The sequence below is a fragment of the Brachyhypopomus gauderio genome, chromosome 1 (genome assembly GCF_052324685.1).
Source record: "Brachyhypopomus gauderio isolate BG-103 chromosome 1, BGAUD_0.2, whole genome shotgun sequence".
Taxonomy (NCBI): Eukaryota; Metazoa; Chordata; class Actinopteri; order Gymnotiformes; family Hypopomidae; genus Brachyhypopomus; species Brachyhypopomus gauderio.
In genome coordinates this window covers 8,656,502-8,676,844 of record NC_135211.1, presented here as the reverse complement: position 1 = coordinate 8,676,844, position 20,343 = coordinate 8,656,502, and the positions used below count along the sequence as shown (strand labels likewise).

At 39.3% G+C, this 20,343-nt stretch overlaps 1 protein-coding gene across 2 annotated transcripts in view; it reads left to right on the top strand.

Annotated features, from left to right (window-relative positions):
• Positions 1–589: 589 nt before the first annotated feature.
• The window catches only part of rargb (retinoic acid receptor, gamma b), a 46,438-nt gene continuing 26,684 nt past the window's right edge, over positions 590–20,343 (top strand). For both annotated transcript variants that reach the window (XR_013122301.1, XM_076981289.1), the window contains exons 1-2: positions 590–905; positions 13,007–13,453. Coding sequence is in view for 1 of the 2 variants with exons in the window: in XM_076981289.1 (XP_076837404.1) it covers positions 13,297–13,453 (157 nt within the window). In the remaining variant the exon portion in view is untranslated. The remainder of the gene's footprint in view (positions 906–13,006; positions 13,454–20,343) is intronic.

The window sequence follows — 20,343 nt, the reverse complement described above, 5'->3', positions numbered from 1 at the left end:
CATGTTTTATGGCTATATGGGGTAACACTGCACAAGTGTGCATATACGCACATACATAGTGAATACACTGTGTTTAAGAACGCTCATGAAGAAAAGGTGTTGACAAAAAAGGGCAAAATAAATAAATAAAAAATAGAACAAACTGGCAGGTGGAAACATAAGAGGGAGTGTTCGATTCGACTGTGAATGATACCGAGAAAGGCAAGAACGACAGGGAAGGAAATAATGAAAAGTGCAGCCAAAGAAATAGGAAATCAAAATAATGTGGACACCCAAAAATGTAGGAGATCACAAACAAACAAGTAAATAAACATAGCAGACCATGGCAGAGGTTCCAATACAGAGCATGAATGAGCAGAAAATTGATAGAATTCTATGGCTGAGGAAAGGATGCAAAATAAAGAAGAAAGAGAGGGGCTACGTGGAGAGTATATAGTGGGGGAGAAGGTCATTTAATCTTTCTGGCCCATAGTTTCCATCCTGTTATACATTCTGTGGTTGAAAAAGTAAGAACATAATTGGTTGTAAAGCAGGAAGAATGGGGTAGGGCAGAGGCAAGCATGACAGTGCGGGGCCCGTGAACGCAGCGTCTAGGAGTCTACTAGTAAAATGGAGAACTTTACACAAGGCTAGAACACAAAGGCTGAAACATCAGTGTATTCAGGGCAAAGAGACAGAGAAGGAGGGAAAATTTAGAAAGAGAGGGCAAGCAAGAGTAGAGCTAAAGAGAGAGAGCGAGAGGGGGAGCAAGAGTGAAAAAGGGGCGGAATACCACAGACTTCTTTATCCCAGCGAAGGAGCGCTGGGTCTGACTGACTAGCCCTGGTCAGTCGAGCTCCCACTTGTCTTCTCACCACATGTTCTGTCACTTCATCCCGTCTGACTGCCAGACCTCACTGGATCAGGTAAGTTTGGTTACTTATCAGTGTTTTTTGAGATCTGTGCTGAGGAATTTTCAACTTTGAGCTCAACTTACACAGGGGAGGAAAAGAAAGACAGAGGTGGAACATGTCAGAGCAAGAGTGAGACTGAGGGTGAGAATGTGCAGAGGACAGATCTAAGCTACAGATGAGTGTTCCCATGTGCATGTGTGTCTCGATATGGAAAAGTTAGGCACTAAAGGTAGCACTTCATGCTGGACATTTTCGATAGTGTGGGAGGTTTTTGAGAGTTTGCGCATTTTAAGTGTGTGTAGCACTGTATGCATACTTTGCCAGCTTGAGAAAAATATGCTATACAAAATGCACAAGTAGTGTATGTATACAAGCGTGTGTCTGTGTGTGTTTGTGAGTGTGTGTTTACATATCCCTTCTGAACCAGCAGAAACAAGAGAATGGAAGAGAAAAAATTATAAAGATGAAACCAGATCACTTTCCTGAGGAACTTATCCAGTTTCCCACATTGTATTCGTTTTTACTGATCATATTTATTTGCATTAGGTATCATTTGGTGCCACTGACACAAATAAACACAAACCCTTAATAACCCGAGTATAATCCAGGTAAACCAAATACTCACCAAATGCTCAATAAATCATCACAGGAAAGATAAAAACTGCCAACAACAATATGAACTCTTGTGAGCAATATGGCACCGTAGTATTTGACAACAGTATAGCATAATCATTCTGTAGAACAGCAGTTTTGTGACTGGTAATTCATCATGCAGAATCGGTATAAAATCTTTTTGAAAGTAACTTAATTTTGGTTTAATCATAGTCTGTTGCATTACAGTACAGTCAGCATACGTTGGTGGGATAAAAATATTAGTTTTGGCTTTGGGGAAACTGGTTAAGAATGATTAAAAACATTCTTAGTCACATTGGTGTTATGAAGAAGAAGTAGAGTATTGGCTAGCACTTGGATTATATTTGTTTTTGTATTATTTATTTATGTTATTGGTTGTAAAGCCAAAACGAAAACATTGACTACACAGAATCCTCATTTAAGGTCTGTGTGTGTGTGTGTGTGTGTGTGTGTGTGTGTGTGTGTGTGTGTGTGTGTGTGTGTGTGTGTGTGTGTGTGTGTGTGTGTGTGTGTGTGTGTGTGCGCGCGTCTTGTAAATGCTGATAATAGACATCTTCATCTCAGGTGTCAAAAATGACATGTTCCTTGTCAAAGACTGACCCATCTACCCCTGTGAACTATTTCAGACAGTTCGACAAGTTCAGAACAATTAGACTCAGTAATCCAATATATCTTTAAAACGTGCAGGACTGAATATCACTTTTATCTCACAAACACAATAAACACAATCTTCCTTTTCACAAAAACCAAGATCAGTTGCAGGACAGTAAATAAATAATTCCACATGAAAACTTTCATCTTATAAAAACATGTAAACAGGAACTCCTGATTGGTGATTGTTGTAAGGATTTATTTTCTTTGTAGTACTTTTTAAACAATATGGTTGTTATGACTCAAGGAGCATGATTGTAATAGTAAATTAAGTTGTGATGAATATAGGTGGTCAAGTTGTGTTTATTTTCTATAAGGGGGTGAATGTCTGGATCTAGAAAGGTCTGCTACAGCAATTACCAAACATTATGGAAACATTAAAATGAACTACTTTGAATACTGGGGAGCTGAAGGTGAGTGTGTGTGTGTGTGTGCGTGTGTGTGTGTGTGCGTGTTGGTTTAAGGGAGTGAACGAATGAGATCCATATATATGCAGGGATATGGGCACATGCAGTGTGAATTACTTAATGTATCTTCACCAATGAAATGAACAAAGTCATATACAAGGCAGAATATGGCACAAATACCATGTACTACTACTATGTACTGTAAGTCTATCAGTATCTTTGCTTTTGATGTTTACCGTTTTCAAATTTTGTGAACCTCTAATTAATTGATCTCCATTTTTTGCTTTTCTTCTTTTCTAACTATGGTACTGTCTCTCATAACGTGTATTGTGCTAACCTTTTCTTTAGTGCTTCCAGTTGCACTGTCCATAGTTGATATTTAGAGGGCAGTGAAACCTGGCACCCATGTTGAGCAGGAACCTTTCCCCAAACACTTAAAACTGTGACACAAAGACTGCTCAAGAAAGGGACCAAAACGACAATTTGTGTACTTTTAGATTTATTGAAATCAAAAAATCTTGCTAAACATAGTTGTTACCTCTTATTGCAGAAAATTATTTTTGCCCAAACACAGATGTTGATGAGAATGTTATTACAGTTAAAGAAAATACTGAACACATGGTGGTACACGAGTGAGTGGTGCATGACAAGACGTACAAAGGTGTTTAAAGCTGTACACTAAAGTCTGTGGTTAGTCAACTAGAGAGAGATCTTGTTATTGGCTCAAATATATAGCTATACTTAGTACAAAAATATTTTGTTTTGTAGTCATAGAAACTTTTACTGAAAATGGTAAAAAAAAAAAAAACTAAACAAATCATAATGCATGCAAGGCCACAAATGTAAACTATCATGATCGGTTAATCACTTCTGAGTCATAATGACAGTCAGGTGACAGTTTATATTTATGATTTTGCAATTGCTAATTACACTGATGAAGCCTGCTCCAGTGGTTGACTGTGCCTGTCACACAATGTACATGGTGTGAAAGAACTCTTCAGTCAATCTGTCAGCAATGTCTCCTGCTTACCTAACTTGACAAGCAGGCTTTGTTTGTCTAGTCTAGCCATCACTTGCAACCACACTTAAGCATTGAGCTTAGATTTCTCCCATTCTCCCATGAGTAAAGTGAGTGAGTGCGAGTGTGTGTGCGTGTGTGTGTGTGTGTGTGTGTGTGTGTGTGTGTGCATTGAGCATTTAAATGCTTTAACTTCTCCTCCTTCTCAATCTCTTTGTACCTGGCTTTTTTTAAAGAATGACAAGCCCTTGAGGCAGAGAATGCTGTCTGCCTCCTCACTGTCTCTCTCACTTACTCCCTCTCTTGCAGTCTCCACCCATCTATCAACACTGGGTTCTTTTCATCACCCCCTCTGCATAGCTAACTTCCACCCATATATGTGCACTCCAAATGAAAGCATCACTTCTACTTGCAACTGCATTAATGAAAGAGAGAGAGAGAGAGCGAGCGAGCCATGCATGTTTAAACAACTAGCCATCTCTGATTTCTTTTGTGGCATACAATAGCAAGAGTTTAATTAGAGAGGATTGAGCTGAAGATAAGTGCATTAAGATAACATGAGAAGGTGACCTACATTCTCATACCTGACCAAATTCTCACATTCATGTATTTAGAACATCTGAGCCATATGGATGTGTGGGGAGATGGTTGAGCTATGCTATCCTGGCATGTTGGAGCCTGCTTAAGTTTAACCACAAACAGTTCTTATGAATATTTCAATCCCCACACTGCATACTATCATCACTTTTAGAGGTTAATCAGGTACTGGAAAGAGTTATATGACACTTCTAATTATCTAGATCAGGTCCAATGGCATGTTTAACTCAGAAATTGAATGCATTGGTCTTAGCAGAATTTCTGAACTGTATAGATTCTCTATAATTGGTCCAATTAATATAATATATTAATAAATATAGCATTCTCTATTTATATTAATAATACATAATATACTCTTAAGTGCTGCACAGTAACCTTAATAGCTTGACTTGTAAGTGGTATGTTACAATACCCATTTAACTTGAAGATTTATTTGCTCACTATAGAATGTGATGAAGGCAAGAGAAAAGAGGCACATACATAGACAGATAAATGTAAGCACTTTAATGACGGTGACAAAAAGCTTTAATAGCAGTGATATCAAACAGGGGCAGAGCGCTATGGTAATATTTAATGCATCAGTGCCTGGGCATAGGTTTCATTATGTTCAACCCATGACCTTGTCCTGTAGCTCCAGGCACTTAGAAATGGCCTCAGAGGTGACCTTTGAACCCCAGAAGCCAGTTGCTCCATTGGAATAGTGGTACGCTTTGTGCACCTCGAATTCAAAAATAGTCATACTGTCTTGAATAAAAATGTTAATTCTTTCAGACTTTTAAAACATATAAGTATAAACAATTATTCCTGAGGCTAAGTGATTGTAGATCGAGACACAAATACTGGTCATATGTTGAATTTTGTAACATATATTTTACTGTTCAGTTAGAGTTTTGTGGTGTTTTGTGGAAACAGATGTAGGCACAGAGTTTCGCAGGGCACAAGGCAAATATCACTTTAACCTTCTTTCATTCAAGACATCCAAGATGAAGCACAGTGAAACCTAAAACCAAGTCCTATCTTTGAATATGATAAGAGCAAAATAGCTACAATGCACTCCATTCGGCTTTACTGCAAAAGAAATGCCAGTCACCCCTTTGCTGTTTTAAAATCTCCTTCCAAAAGGACTGTTCTTCAAGAATGTCCCTATGAGTGTGGTGTGGTGGTAAATATCATTTGATTCAGCGCAATTCATGATCTGTGGATCCTGTATTAAAAAACAGCAGTCTTAAATGAAGCAGGTTTGAATGCTATGATCTGATCCCATCAGTGGGGGCTGTTGAACAATTATGAGAGCATGGGGTTTTATTTGAGTTAGGTCTCAATGGTTTATACAAAACTGTATTAGGATAATCCCTAGGGTCAGTGACAGAAATAGATGTTTTCATTAACCTACGTTCTCTTAGCTACACACACACATAATAATGTCAATAAAACTTGATATAAAAGCTATAGAAAAACCATAGTGTGAGTTTACATTTTATCTATTGAAGTCTATAAAGGGTTAAATGATTGGACCATTGGACTCTGTGTTTAGGTCCAGTGAGAAGCTGCTGAGGTGGGGTAGGGTTCTCAATACCAGAGCAATTGGTCAGGCTGTGTTGTGCATGACTAACTTTTGTGAAACAATTTAGCTTTAAGGGTCTGAAAAAGTGTTACCCTCCTTTTCACTGAGATATAATTACAAGCTCTGATACCTATTTTATTCTAGTAGACATTCTAGTCTACTCTGTGATCCAGAGTGCATATACATGTCCGTTTACATGCAAACATTCCAGATTTTTACAAATATAAGCTCCCATGTGCAGAAAATTTTAAAAAGTAAAATACTGATCATGGTTAGTGTAATACCACTCTACCATAAAATGCTACACTGCAAACATTGAACTGAATAGGTGAAATCAGTATTATGCAAATCAGGCTAACTAGTCCCAACTACCTTTTACTCATGCTTGTGAAATGTTAGCATGTCTGCATAACCTATTCTTTTAAAGATCATGTGGTTTGGTTTAACTCTTTTTTTCCCAGAAGCAAACTGAATTAAATTGAACTGCATTTTGCTCAAGCATTTTCATATGCTCGTGTTCAGACGTGTCTTTACTGGCAACCTCAAATAAAAACAGAGCTAAATTAAACTAATTATAGCCTTGCCTGCCCTCAACTACTGCTTACAGACATGAGGCTCATTATTTGTGATGTCCACTGCATACACTGTCTACCATGGTACCTATGAATATTTATATACACATTAGATCCACTTTTTAACTGTGCAGACAGGAGCATAATGGTGTTCATAAACTGGAGTTATTGTTCACCATTGGTGACCACACTCAAAAATTTTTTTTTAAGGAAAGAAAGTAATCTTGCATTTCACTTTCATAGAAATGTTTTAATTTATCAGCAATGGAAATTTAAATGTTGTTATTTTTTCAATCATGAAGCTATGGGTGCCTTCTATTTGCACATGTGTGAATGTTTCAAAAGCACTGAAACAGGGTTACATTTGTTTATTACTGTATGCTGAGAATATTGTGTGTTTGTGTGTGAGTTTTGTTCTTCTTAAGCTGAATCTAGTACATGGGTATCTAAGCATTTTCTTTTTGTGAGGTGTGTGTGTGTGTGTGTGCGTGCGTGCGTGCATGTGTATAGTTTTCTTCTAAAGCAGAATCCAGTACATGGGTATCTAAGCCCTTTGCTTTTGTGAGGAGTGCATGTGTGTGTCTGCACTTGCTGAGATTAATATCCATTTGTTCTCTGAGGCCATAAGCATTCATGTGAAAATTTCTGTAATGTATGTGTGTTTTAATCTCTCTGTTTTAGTGCACCACATCCTTTGATTTGAGGTTCATAGCTTCCCTTAGGCACTTTGATTTATGTCTCATATTTCAGCAGCATAATTATTCCTCTTACCTCATGTTTTTATAGATATGTTTGCCTGTGTGGCTGTTCCCCATTTCAAACAGATTGTCTCCATACTATTGGACAAAAGTGCCAAACTCAAGTCATTAGCAAACTTCAAAGGGATGCATTCTCTCACCTGGCTCAGAGTGAACATGCCTCATTCACAACTGATGAGGTGCCTATAGACAACACAATCACTATTTGTAGTTCATGAATATTATTAACGCATGAGAATTATCATCATTTACAAACCCTTACACCTTGAAAAGTCACTGTTTGCCATCTAACATTGGCATCGTAGAATACCCCAGTACTAAAACTGCTCAACTAATGGTGTTCATATGTTGAAAAGCTGGTCTTGATCAACACTTTTTCCATTAACTGGCACCCTGTGAGTTCATATGTTGTGTGATGATGTCATCATATTGTAATTTTCATGATCCATCACGTTTTTTCCACAAATGTCACCGTAATACAACTCCATTCTCCTTTCACTGTTCTTCATTGCCAGGTGTCTGTTATGTTGCCCAGGGCAACTATTCAAATTCTCACCACACTTTTATTACTCCCCAAAATTTGTGTCGGACATGATTAATTTAATATTCTTGCTGGGCATCGACTCCTAAGTAACAACTTTAGTTGTTTTTCAGAACTTCAGTGTGATTAAAAGTCTGTTAAATGTCTTTATATTGTTTGTGGCTTTAGGTTTCTATTTAAAGTGCAAAGAACTTGTAAGAAATAAAAGGTTCATTGCAATTGTGTTTAAATCCTCATCCATTGTTTTTATAGTTATAGGAAATGATTCATAATTGGAGTACCATGTCATCCCAGGTACAAGAGCATAACAGATTAACACTTTTAATAAGATTAACCTGCTACAGCTCATGTATATATGATGTAGCAGTGGGGAACAGTCAGGGCCCTCTACGCCCTCAGAGGGCCTAAAATATTCTTAAAACATAAATCCAATCCAACATCCATTTTTTTTTATATCTACTTACAATTTGACAATCAACATCTAAACAATTACAAAAGTATAAGCAAATAAATTATTGTCTATTCAATCTGTGTTGGAAGGTGAGGGGTTAAGTGGAAGCCTATGAGCCTGTGTCTCCCCCTATCAGGACTGTGATGCCCGCTGTTTGTATACAGAGGGCCAGGCAGTTATAATTCAGCGCAATACCAGTAAAATTGACCAATCATATCTTCCCTCTTAGTGGGCGCGGCGACGCTAGCTGTCGTTAGCGTACCACCGCTAGCTAGTTTCGATTCATTCCCTTGATGCCCTGGTGCGCGTTGTTTACATATTCTGCTCCCGAGGAACACAGAGCTGTGAACTTTATTTTGTTGGAACCTTATTTTGCTTAAGAAGTTATCTAGTACAGATATTATTGTTTATTGAGTTTCTAAAGCTGTACTGTCGTCTCAGTTTTATTTATTTTTTTATTGCAGTTAATTAGGAAAAGAAACAAAAATTTTTCAGGGGGGGGGGGGTGGAATGGGAGCGGGCCCAGGTTTAATGGTCACGGTTCGCTACTGTGATGTAGTTGTAACTAAGTTAGGCTAGTATTGATGTAGAATATATATAGTAGTATATTGAGTAGAATAAAGCTAACTGAGAACTGTATTGCTGTGCTAGGAAAAAAAGTGCTTCTGTAAATACAGAGGAGTCTGGAGTCTTAAAGCTCAATGTTTAATATTAAATTTATTGCCTCCAGATTTGGAAAGAGTAAAAATTTAATTTGAACGTTGTACTGGAAAAAACGTGAACCAAATGGGTGTGGAAAGAGCCGCACTAACAAACGCAAGATCAGACTAACAAACGCAGACTAACAAACGCAGACTAACAAACGTGAGATCAGAATAACAAACGCAAGATCAGACTAACAAACGCAGACTAACAAACGCTAGATCAGACTAACAAATGTGAGATCAGACTAAAAAACATTAGATCAGACTAACAAATGTGAGATCAGACTAAAAAACATTAGATCAGACTAATAAATGCTAGATCATACTGTTTTGTAAATGTTGTATACTGTAGGAAACCATTGTGTGTTAAGTTAAAAAGCAATCTAGACAGAATTTATACAGGGATGAGCAGGTCACTTTCAAACTATATTCAGTTATTGATGTTGATTTTTCTGGAAATGAGAAGTGACACCATTTAATTGGTTACACAATCTTTGCAACCTATTTTGTTTTTGACTATGCAGTAACACCAAGTGTATTTTAATATGCTGAATCTTCTATGCTGTTTTCTTATTTATATACATGTTTTCTTTGTTTAGTTAATTTTCAAATGTACCCATAATCTGATTACTTTCTTGGTAACTCTTTTTTTGGACTCAAAAAAACATTCTGTCCTTTATCACTCAGACTTGTGAAATCTTCTCCCGCTTGCATTGTGCCTGTGTGTATACATAACACAAATCAATACGCCTCCATTATAAAAGAGTAAACGTGGCCACAAATCATTCCAGCCTCGGTGCACCCTTCCCCAGCATCCCACCACAGCAACCCCACCCAAACCAGTGCAGAGTCTGTGGTCAGCCCCTCCCTGGCATGCGACAGGCCCATAAAGGCAGCATTGAGGCCTGGGATACACAGGCGCTTTTGTGGAAAAAGCCTAAAGGTGTGCGCCCTGCAGAGGGCCAGAACCTGGAGACTGGGGCAGGAGAGGCAGGGGTGCCTGTTTGTGGGGAAGGGCAGATCTGGGAAAGAGGCAGCAGGGTTATTTCCATGTATTTGAGTGTTGATGAGTTTGTTTTGAAAGAGGTGCCCATAGATCTGTATATTAAAGCCTTCTTGGCACACACTGTGGTGTGTGTGTGTGTGTGTGTGTGTGTGTGTGTGTGTGTGTGTGTGTGTGTGTGTGTGTGTGTGTGTGTGTGTGTGTGTGTGTGTGTGTGTGTGTGTGTGTGTGTGTGTTAGCATCTATTTCGTTGGTATGACTCATTAAAAGGTATAGCTACCTTGACTACATTAACTCTGTATTTTGCTTGGGGAAATTATCCTTTTAATTTTTAGGTTTCATATCTTTGCTAACTATAGACTAAAGTCTCTCACCCAGTGCCAGTGTGTAACTAATTAATGAGTAATCACTTTCTCCATATCAGGATGTCAAAACTGCCTAGTTTTGTTTTCTTCTCTCTTGCTTTCCCTGTCCTTCCATGTCCTTCCTGCTTTGAACTAACTTCTTCTTGAAGTTCCTCAGCACCTTCATTTCTCACTTCAACACTTTTGTTGGAGCATTTTGAAATTCATCGCCTTGAATAAAATGTAGAAACCACAGATGAAAACCCAACAGAAAAGGTCAATGAGGAAAACCTTTTGAACCTGGAGTGTTGAATATGTAGAAGAAAACATTCAGATTAAGGGTGGTGAAGATATACAGTCCTATTAGCGGTGGAATGTACTGCAATCAAACACAAACTAATGTTGCAGAGATGTGTGTGTGTGTGTGTGTGTGTGTGTGTGTGTGAGAGAGAGAGAGAGAGAGAGGGAGGGAGAGAGAGAGAGAGACAAACAGGCAGACAGGCAGTGACAAACAAAAGTAGGGAAAGGTAACAAATGACAACAAATGTGACAACATGATTGTGATTGTATGTGAGAGTGTACTGTGTATGTGTGCAAATGTGCATGCTCAAAATTGCACGTCTTGTGTCTACCAGTGATGCAAACATGCAGAAATGTTGTGGTGTGCGTGGGATCCTCCTGTCTGTTTTTGGCTTTTTGACCTGATAGAGAACCAAACCACAGAAACAAACTCAGGCACCAATACAGTGAGAATGATAGACATGGCAGTTTTGGTGTGTGCTTGCTACCAGGTTCAAAATATTGCATGCCACAGGCCACCTGTCCGAGCCCACATTCTCAAACCATATAATAAATATAACCACTTAGCATACACAAAGCATCATGAGCACTGGCCACTTCAAGTTCAGTCCAAAATTAGCATTTACCTGCCACATTCCATCTGAAATATCTGGTATAAAGGCATAGCATAGCAAGTTAAATAAGCGTAATGTAACAACATTACATGTATACATTTATAAAATCATTTAGCTTGATAAAAAGCAAGCGAACAAGCCCCTTTTGTTCAGTCCTATTTAAACTTTGTATTGAGTCAGGTCCCCTTTGTGTGAAAATCAGACAGCAGGATTTGATTTTAGAAGAATCTTTTCAGAAGCATTACTAATGGTTACAGAGATGATGATGCAAGCACTTGCACTATTTGGATCCTGTTCAATGTAATAAAGAGAAATACTTTGCAGCACACCAAAGACAGACTTGATTATGTAAAACCTGGTGTTGGTTCAAGCTCAAATAACTTTTTTTTCTCGCAAGAGGTTCACGCTGGAAAAGTGTACATCAAATTAGATCAACAAACAAATCTGTGACAGCCACTTCCCAATGATGGATCAGTGTTGCTGGTTGCATCACTTGCTGTCAGAAAACTAGATTTTACCTCAGCCAAAAGCTTTCAGCTTGCAATTTTTCAATTATTACCATTATTATTAATGACATTTTGTTACATGCTTGTTTGGTCATGAATTCAATATACAACAGTGAAAAAAATAACAGCAGATATTCCATTATATTCCATGCTTTGTTATTGAGTCAGTACATCCCCTCTGTGTTTTGACTTTTATATCAGGCAAGTCAGGGCTGATCAGTTCAACAGACTGTAAATGAATACAAATTTAATAAGTAATAATTCAAAATATGCTGTTTTTTAAATTTCACTTGTCATATTATGGACCTCCGTTTCAAGCCCCACAAGAATGCAGCACCCCACGGTTTGTAATGGAGAGCTGAGAGCACGCAAAGTTCTAAACTGATCAGAACGTTCAAAGATGAAGATGAATCATGAAACTTAAATTCGAAGCGCATAAACTTAAGAAGTTATTTGCAGAGTCATATATCAGAACTATATATTGCATTTGTTACTGGAGATGTCTGAGTAGTGTTACACCAACATTGTTTATCTGGTGTGCATTTTAAATCTGGAGGAAAATTAAAGTTTGTTTATTTATTTTTTTTAATAATGGAAATGAAAGTTGGGGTGCATCTTAAAACAAATTTTGAAAAGTAAGTTTCTGGTCCTTGTCCACTTTTTAGATATTTAGCATATAATTGCACAATGCGTTATATGTTGTACTAGTAAAAGCATACTTGTTATACAGTATCTTTAAGTAAAAACATATGTAAAAAGCACTGGTTGTTGAAGTTAAGACAAACTGACTGAAACCATATGATGTAATCAGAATGTATTTTCATCAAAGGAAAGTGCAAAATAACATATCAGGTACATTAACATTTCAAATTTGTCAGGGACATAAAAAAATGTTCTGGAACTTTCCATTAGGTAGTTGTGAAGAAAAATGGGTGGAAAGGGTTAAGTGTACCCACGGTGGGTGCCCTCCACCCTGGGCATGTGGCAGTTGGATGCTGGCTGTGGAACAGAAGCGTCTTTATTGAAGAGCCTCTGATTTAAATCATATGGCAATGCCTGGAATCACTTCATGGCTTTGGAGGCCAGTCAAATGAACGCCCAAGCGAGAGACTCTGTTTCTCCCCCTCCCTTTTATCTGGCTGTCTACTCTCACTTTCTCTAACTTAATGCTACTTTGTATGAGTGGATTTCCTTTGTCTTGCACTACTGTTATTTTCTAACCATCTTCTACCATTTTAATATCAACAATGTTTTTTTAGTTTATAAATTTATGTTCCAATGAAATGGATGAAAGACTCCATAGAAAACAAAGAAAAACTTCAAGACATAGAAAGGATGGTATAAAAATAAATATTCAACTGTGGCATTATGTATCCTGTCATTTTCAACATTTTTACTATATATAATCAGAGCTTGCTAATACTTTTTTCCTGTCTTTCTTTTCTCCCAGGAACCTGGGCTGTGGGAGATGTCCTAGGTTAGCACCCTGACTGCACTTCACAAGCACACCTTAATGTGTGACTCCGAACAGTGCCTGGGCTACTGAAGAAAAGTCTTACAATGGGACAGCGATAGGAGCGCTAAGCTGAAAGGTGTATCTAAGACTCATTACATCACAAAGCATTGTGAGAGGACGTGAGCGTGAGGGGGGGAAGACACATAAACAGGAGGTCCACAACTTTCCCTTTACATCCAGCCCCCTTGTAGAATTGTTTGACACTGCAGCGTGGCATCATTACCATGGCAACCAACAGGGAGCGGCCCGTGGGTCACATGACTGGGTTTTATCCCTTCACCTTCAATACTATGAGGAACCACTCACCGTTTGATCTTCTGACCAATGGCAGCCTCTTTGGACGATATGGGGCGGACCTTCCTAAGGAGATGGCAGCACTATGTAAGTAACATTAAGAATTTGTTACATATTAACATTTCTGTTTGATGTGAGACTCGGTTCACTAGCCTCTGACTTGAAATTGAGCTTGTATGGACTGGAGCTGTGGTGAGGGCAGGTCAGATGTGTGTTGAGTTTTATAGAGTGATAGTACTGGGAAAAGGAAAGCACTTTAAGACTTTAGTTTTGTCTCTGGAAAACAGCCTTTTTCCATTTGGACTTATTGAGTGTGTATGCTGCCAGCTTTTCTTCTTTTATGCTTTTTTTAAACTGAGAAGAAATTCCTGCAAAAACTACAGGGGGCGCTGTTGCCCATCTCTGCTAAGGGGATGGTGAGAATGAGACAAAAGAAGCAACAATTGCAGTGAAAGCAAAAGACGAGCCTCACACACAAAATATTTTCAATTTTGAGCAAATAAGAACCCATAATTTTTCATTTACATTCTCATAATGAGTGATTATATACTGTTCAAAAAAATAAAGGGAACACTAAAATAACACATCCTAGATCTCAATAAAATATTCCAGTTGAAAATCTTTATTTATTACATAGTGGAATGTGTTGAGAACAAAATAACAAACATTATCAATGTATATCAATATTATTGTCCCATGGAGTTCTGGATTTGGAATCATTCTCAAAATCAAAGTGGGAAATCAAATGGCTGATTCAATTTCAGTGGAAATTCCTCAAGACAAGTTAAAAGGAGGCTCAGTAGTGTGTGTGGCCTTCATGTGCCTGTATGACCTCCCGACAACACCTGGGCATGTGCCTGATGAGGTGGCAGATGTTCTCCTGAGGAATCTTGACCTGGATTAAAGTGTCAACTCCTGAACAGTCTGTGGTGCAATGTGGTGTTGGTGGATGATGTCCCAGATGTGCTCGATTGGATTCAGGTCTGGGGAACAGGCAGGCCAGGCCATAGCATCAATGCCTTCATCATGCAGGAACTGCTGACACACTTCAGCCACATGAGGCCTAACATTGTCATGCCCAGGGCCCACTACACCAGTATATCGTCAACTACTGTGGGTTGTAGATACCACCTCATGCTACCGCTAGGGTGAGAGAACTGGCAAAATGCAAAGTGACCAAAACTTCAGCCACAAAGGATGAGAACAGAGAAAAGGTCTATGGTCACCACCTGCAGAACCATTCCTTTACACAGAACCATGTTTGTTCCATTTGCACAACAGCAGGTGAAATCGATTCACAGTGTTGCTTCCTAACTGAACAGGTTGGAATCACAGACGTGTGGTTGACTTGGAGTTACATTTGTTGTTCAAGTGTTCTCTTTATTTTTTTGAGCAGTGTATTTTCACATGGTCACAAAAACATGTAACCAAACAAATAAGACTCTTTTATATGGCAACATATTGAGACTCAGATCACTTGTGTCTGCTTATTTCTTATTTGTTGAATCTACAAAAAAAATACTTTTGCAGCAAGGCCTTAAAATTAATCAAATATTATGCAATCCCCTGAAAGGTTCTTAAGCCCACTACCTTGTGTGATCAGAAAATGGTATAGAGTACAATGATCCACTTCTATGAAATTATTTCTAAAACGTACACTTAAAGTGAGAGTTAAAATTGACTTCTACTACACATAGGAACATATTTAATGTTTCAACTGTTCACATGCTGACACCAGTTTTCTTAGGTACCAACAAAATGTATGAGGGGTCCTGACCTGTCGTAAAAGTCATGTACAGATGTTCCCCAGAGTCACTGCTGAGGGAACCATCCTCTGCTCAACCACCGGACACTGCAGCATCACCTGTGTCATGACAGTCTCTCATCATTGACCTCCTCTCTTTTTAGTCCTTTACTGTGTAGCTTTGACTTGTGTTTTACATGTGTGTGTGTGTGTGTGTGTGTGTGTGTGTGTGTGTGTGTGTGTGTGTGTGTGTGTGTGTGTGTGTGTGTGTATCATTATTTATTTTTATCTTATCTATCTCATAGGACAGACGATGTTTCTACTCCAGTAATATTTGTGTCCTTGGATTTGTGGGCTCTTAATCCTACTATTGATGCTGTTGTGGGGATGTTTTCACTTACTCATCTCTGAAAATAGGATGGATGTTCAACTTAATAGTAGATTGCATTTTTTTGAAGAACACTTTCAAACACATCAGGCAGAAGGTGTTTAGTCTAGTAAAGTAATGTAATGTATATGCTTAAACAGAGTTGCTTATAAAGCTGTTCATACCAATTTGTTAATTGTGGTGAGGCACAGCTGAGAAATACAAGTATGAGAAATACAAAATCTGACAACACAACACCCTGTGTGGATATCTTTTGACCCCTATGTAACTGTAAATGTTTTAAATGTAATAAACTTCTGCTCAGGATACTCTAGTTGGCTTTAGTGCTCAGCCTTCCAGTCTGATCTATGTTCAGACATGTTCACACATCGAGCGGTTTCCTACATGTTAGTCAGTCCATGCCAGATCCTGGCCTACCACTTAAATTGACCTAAAATTGTGTGCACATGTCTGTGTGTGTCTGTCTGTCTGTGTGAGTGTGTGTGTTTTGTGTGTTTTGTGTGTGTGTGTGTGTGTGTGTGTGTGTGTGTGTGTGTGTGTGTGTGTGTGTGTGTGTGTGTGTGTGTGTGTGTGTGTGTGTGCGCATGCGCATTCCTGCATCTTTATCTCAAATCTTTGCCATTATGTGGTGCAGTCAGACCATACACAGAAAGTCCATTAGCAGCATTTAATAAGAGATAACATCTGCTCTTCTCCCTGCCTACTCTTTCCTTTATCCTCTGAGGAGAGAGGGAGAGAGAGAGAGAGAGAGATGGTTAGTCAGTTGCCTTCAGGTACCATTGTGCTAGTCACACTTCACTGCCAATATAAGTGACTTCACCTGCTCTTATTGTTCCATTCTGTGTATACGCTGGTGTCGTGTGACATCTGCTTTGAATACAGAATACTGTCTGTTCATTTCAGACTCAGTTCTTTAGCTACACTTTTGTTTTTTGCATATAATATATATAAAGAAAACCTGTTTTAAAGTTCAGGAAATTATAACATGAAAAAGGTTAGTTATTAACTTTTTAATAATTGCAATTTATTAGTGTGTAAATACATGTAACTTGTTGCTTCTTTTAAGATTTAGCTTTAAATACGTTATGCCGTACAGTTTAAAAAACTTCCTCCTTCTGTGCAGTCTGAATGCTCATTCTTCTTGCAGTCCTGTTTGTACAGAAGCAGTCCACCTTAAGCACATTCACTCATGGCCAGAGTAGCATGCCCCACCTTAAATATTGTATTGTCAGGCCATTCTGCACTGAAGCACTGAAGCGTAGTCCATTCTTAGTACTCCCACAATCCATTTGAATTTTTGAGCGCCTATAAAAGACCACTTTGCTCAATGTTCTGGAATACTTAATATTGAATTTGGAAGTATAAAAGGTTAGGCAAAGAACGTCCCCATCCCAAATGTCTTTATTTTACTATTGAGTTAATATCTGGCAGGCATGGTAAGCCTTGCTTTCCTTCTGAAAATGGCCATGGTGGCATTTCACTTTTCATCTACAATGTTAAATGTTCTCTGGGTGCCCAAACTTCCGACCATAGTCCTCTTTGAAGGAGGGTTAATGTTAACGTGTGCAGTAGCAGTGCCCACACATGCTGAATCAGGACTACAGAGGAACTTATCTGCAAATTCCATGCCTCAGATGTGGTATCCTGTCCCTGCAGGAGAAAAAGGAAAATACATTTCATCCAAATTAACCCAAGAATCAAGGCTTTCAATACTGAATCACTGCAAGGACTAGAATTTACACAGACAGCAGCTCATAAAAGCTGAATGATTGCATGGACCAGAATTTACACAGACAGCCGCTCCTAAAAGCTGAATGTCTGCATAGACCAGAACGATACACAGACAGCAGCTCATGGAAGCCTTATAGTAAATAAGATACATAGCAGAACATTCATCATTTCACATCCACACACATTACATATAAAGTAATAATTATTTGTGTATAGTCTATTCCTCCATTACATACACACACTTTAATCTCTGAACTTGTGAATATGGTCAAACGGTCAAATACTGCGAACGGGTTCTGGCTACTGAAACAAAGTATGAGGAATTAGGAGACTACATCTTAGAAACGAACAGCACATTTTGCTCCTCAGAGAGTGAGGAGGAAAGAAAGAACAGCTCAGAGGCTTCTGCTGTACTGGAGCAGTACTGGCACAAAGTCCACACAGTGCCTCTTTGATTTATTTATATAGAATTGCAGTGGAATTTCTGGGTTTTGGCCCAGGTCTTTTAACCAGCAATAGCGTGTGTGTGTGTGTGTGTGTGTGTGTGTGTGTGTGTGTGTGTGTGTGTATGTGTGTGTGTGTGTGTGTGTGCATACATGCACATACTCTAGTAATCATCTTGTTTGAGAGAGAAATACAGAAAGACAGACTTTGCATGATACAATACACATTGTGGGTATTCAGGGATTATGGGGTCTGATCTTTTTGATCAGACAAATGCGAAGCTAGCAGAGAGAAAGGAAATACTCAGCTCATTATGTGTGGGGGGACACATAATACGAGGGGACTCAGAGTGACATAATTTTACAGCAATAAGAAGCCTTAAGACAATATTTAGTTGGAGACCAATCAGTGAGTGAGATGGCACAAGAACGTAAAAGTACTAGAAGACAGATACGGCCCATTTCAGAAACATTATAGAATTGCATGTTTTATCAATTGCCATTGTAGATTCAAAAGCCATTGTAGATTTTGAAATTGTGTTTGTGTGTGTATGTGTTTGTGCATGTGTGAGTGTGTGAGTGTGAGTGTGCCTGTGTGTACATATACACAAGTTTACCCAGAGTGCCTGTAAAGGAAACCCTTTCCTCCCCCATCAAGTTCAGGTTACAATTCATGACCAGGACATGGCATGCTTGCACACACACTCCCTCTCACACACACACACACACACACACACACACACACACACTGGCACGACCCCAAACCCACACACCCTAAAGTCCCCCAAGGATCTGCACATTCCAATACAAGCAAATACAGCACACAGAGCACACAGTTTTAAAAAAAAGTGCCAGGCCAAATGGTGCGCAGGCAGCTCTAACCGCAGCGTTTTTGGGGCCAGTTCTGTGAGGCCAAGCTGGAGCAAGAGAAAGAGGAGGAGGCTCCTGTTTGAACAGAGTATGTCTTGTTTCTGGTCCTCAACAGCCATCCGAGCTAAATGCTAAAGAACCTGAGGCTGAATATGCAAAGCTTTATGTGGGGCTGGAATGTGGACAAACTACTGACAGCGAGAGAGAGAGAGAGAGAGAGAGACCGGAATTACAGTGTTAGATGTTAGAAGGGAATGAAAGATGAAGAAGCAGAGCAAAAGAAATCCAGGGAAAGAAAGGAACAGAGAAGAGAAAAGAAATAGAAAGAGCAAGGAAATGGGTGGCCCTTTTCCTGTCTGCATTTTCCATGCATTGCTTCGTTCCTGTCTTTCTGTGGTCCTTGTGCCTTAGGCGGTGTGTGTGTGTGTGTGTGTGTGTGTGAGAGAGAGAGAGAGAGAGAGAGAGAGAGAGAAAAAGAGAGAGTGTGAGAGGGTCTCATTTGGGGTGAGGAGGGGGTGTAATTGCCTCAAGGTGTGGAGAGAACAGAGCTGGCTGAAATTGTGCAGTTCTGCTCCCTGCTGTGTGTCACCGTGGTGCGCGCGTGCGTGTGTGTGTGTGTGTGTGTGTGTGTGTGTGTGTGTGTGTGTGTGTGTGTGTGCGCATGCGTGCATGTGTGCGCGTGCGTGCGTGCATATGTGAGTATGTGAGACTAAGAGACAAAGAGAATGGGGGGGGGGGGGGGGGGGGGGGTTGGGGTTGTTGAAAGACAGGTGAAAATGTTGAGACAGAAAGACCAAAGGTATGGGGTGAAATGGAGGGTAATGTGGGGAGCAACAGATATAGGATGAAGGGGAACAAAAGAAAAGAGAAAAGATTGGATTGTTTCACTTTAATAAAAGAGAAACCTTACACACTTATTTTAAGAACACTGAAACGGTCGCAGAAAGCTGCTATAACAAGACAAATTTAATAATAAAAAATAAAAGACTGGTTAGAAATGGATAGAGAGAAGGAGAGATAGAGGTAAAAAAAATAAGATAAATACCACAGTAGTAGCACAGGTATCATATGGTATTTTTCATAGCAGATAAATACCATAGTAGTATCAAAATGAATGGAGAGAGAGACAAAAAAACGAGACATAGAACAACAGACAGGGAAAAGAGACAGAGCCGGTGGTTGAGGACACAGTGCCAAAACCAGGGAGGAATGAAAGAGACAGGCAGGGCAGCAGAAGTTTTTTGTTGGGGGGGGGGGGGGGGGGGGGTTAGCGCCCCTCGGGGGGTGCTTTCCAGAGTTCAGTCTTGAACGGGGAAAGGGAGGGAGGGAGGGAGGGAGGGAGAGAGGGGATGGACCATATAGACTGCCAGTAAATGCTCAAACTCTTTTTTCAAATTGAGGGCCATTTCTGATATGGCTGGGCGAAGGCCAGTGATGTTTGTGCCACTGGTGTGAATTGATTTGATTAACTGAGTTATAAAAAAGAGACAGTGCTATGATGTTGCAAGAGGGGTTAAACCCAATAAGATGTATAGTCAATTGTCAAAACATAGCCATGTGCCAAGGAATGAGATCTTTTTCAGACACCTGGATCGCTAAATCAAGCAGTGAATTGCAAAGTTGTTGAGCAATTAAACTCACTATCCAATTCAAAAGAAACTGAAACTAATAGGGGCATGGTTATAAACAGTTAAAACGATCACTCAGAGAGCGTCAAAAACATAAAATAGGCTTTGGCTCAGTTGGGAAATATTTGTACGGAACATATAGCAAGGAACTGGCAGGAGGTTGGATATGAGTC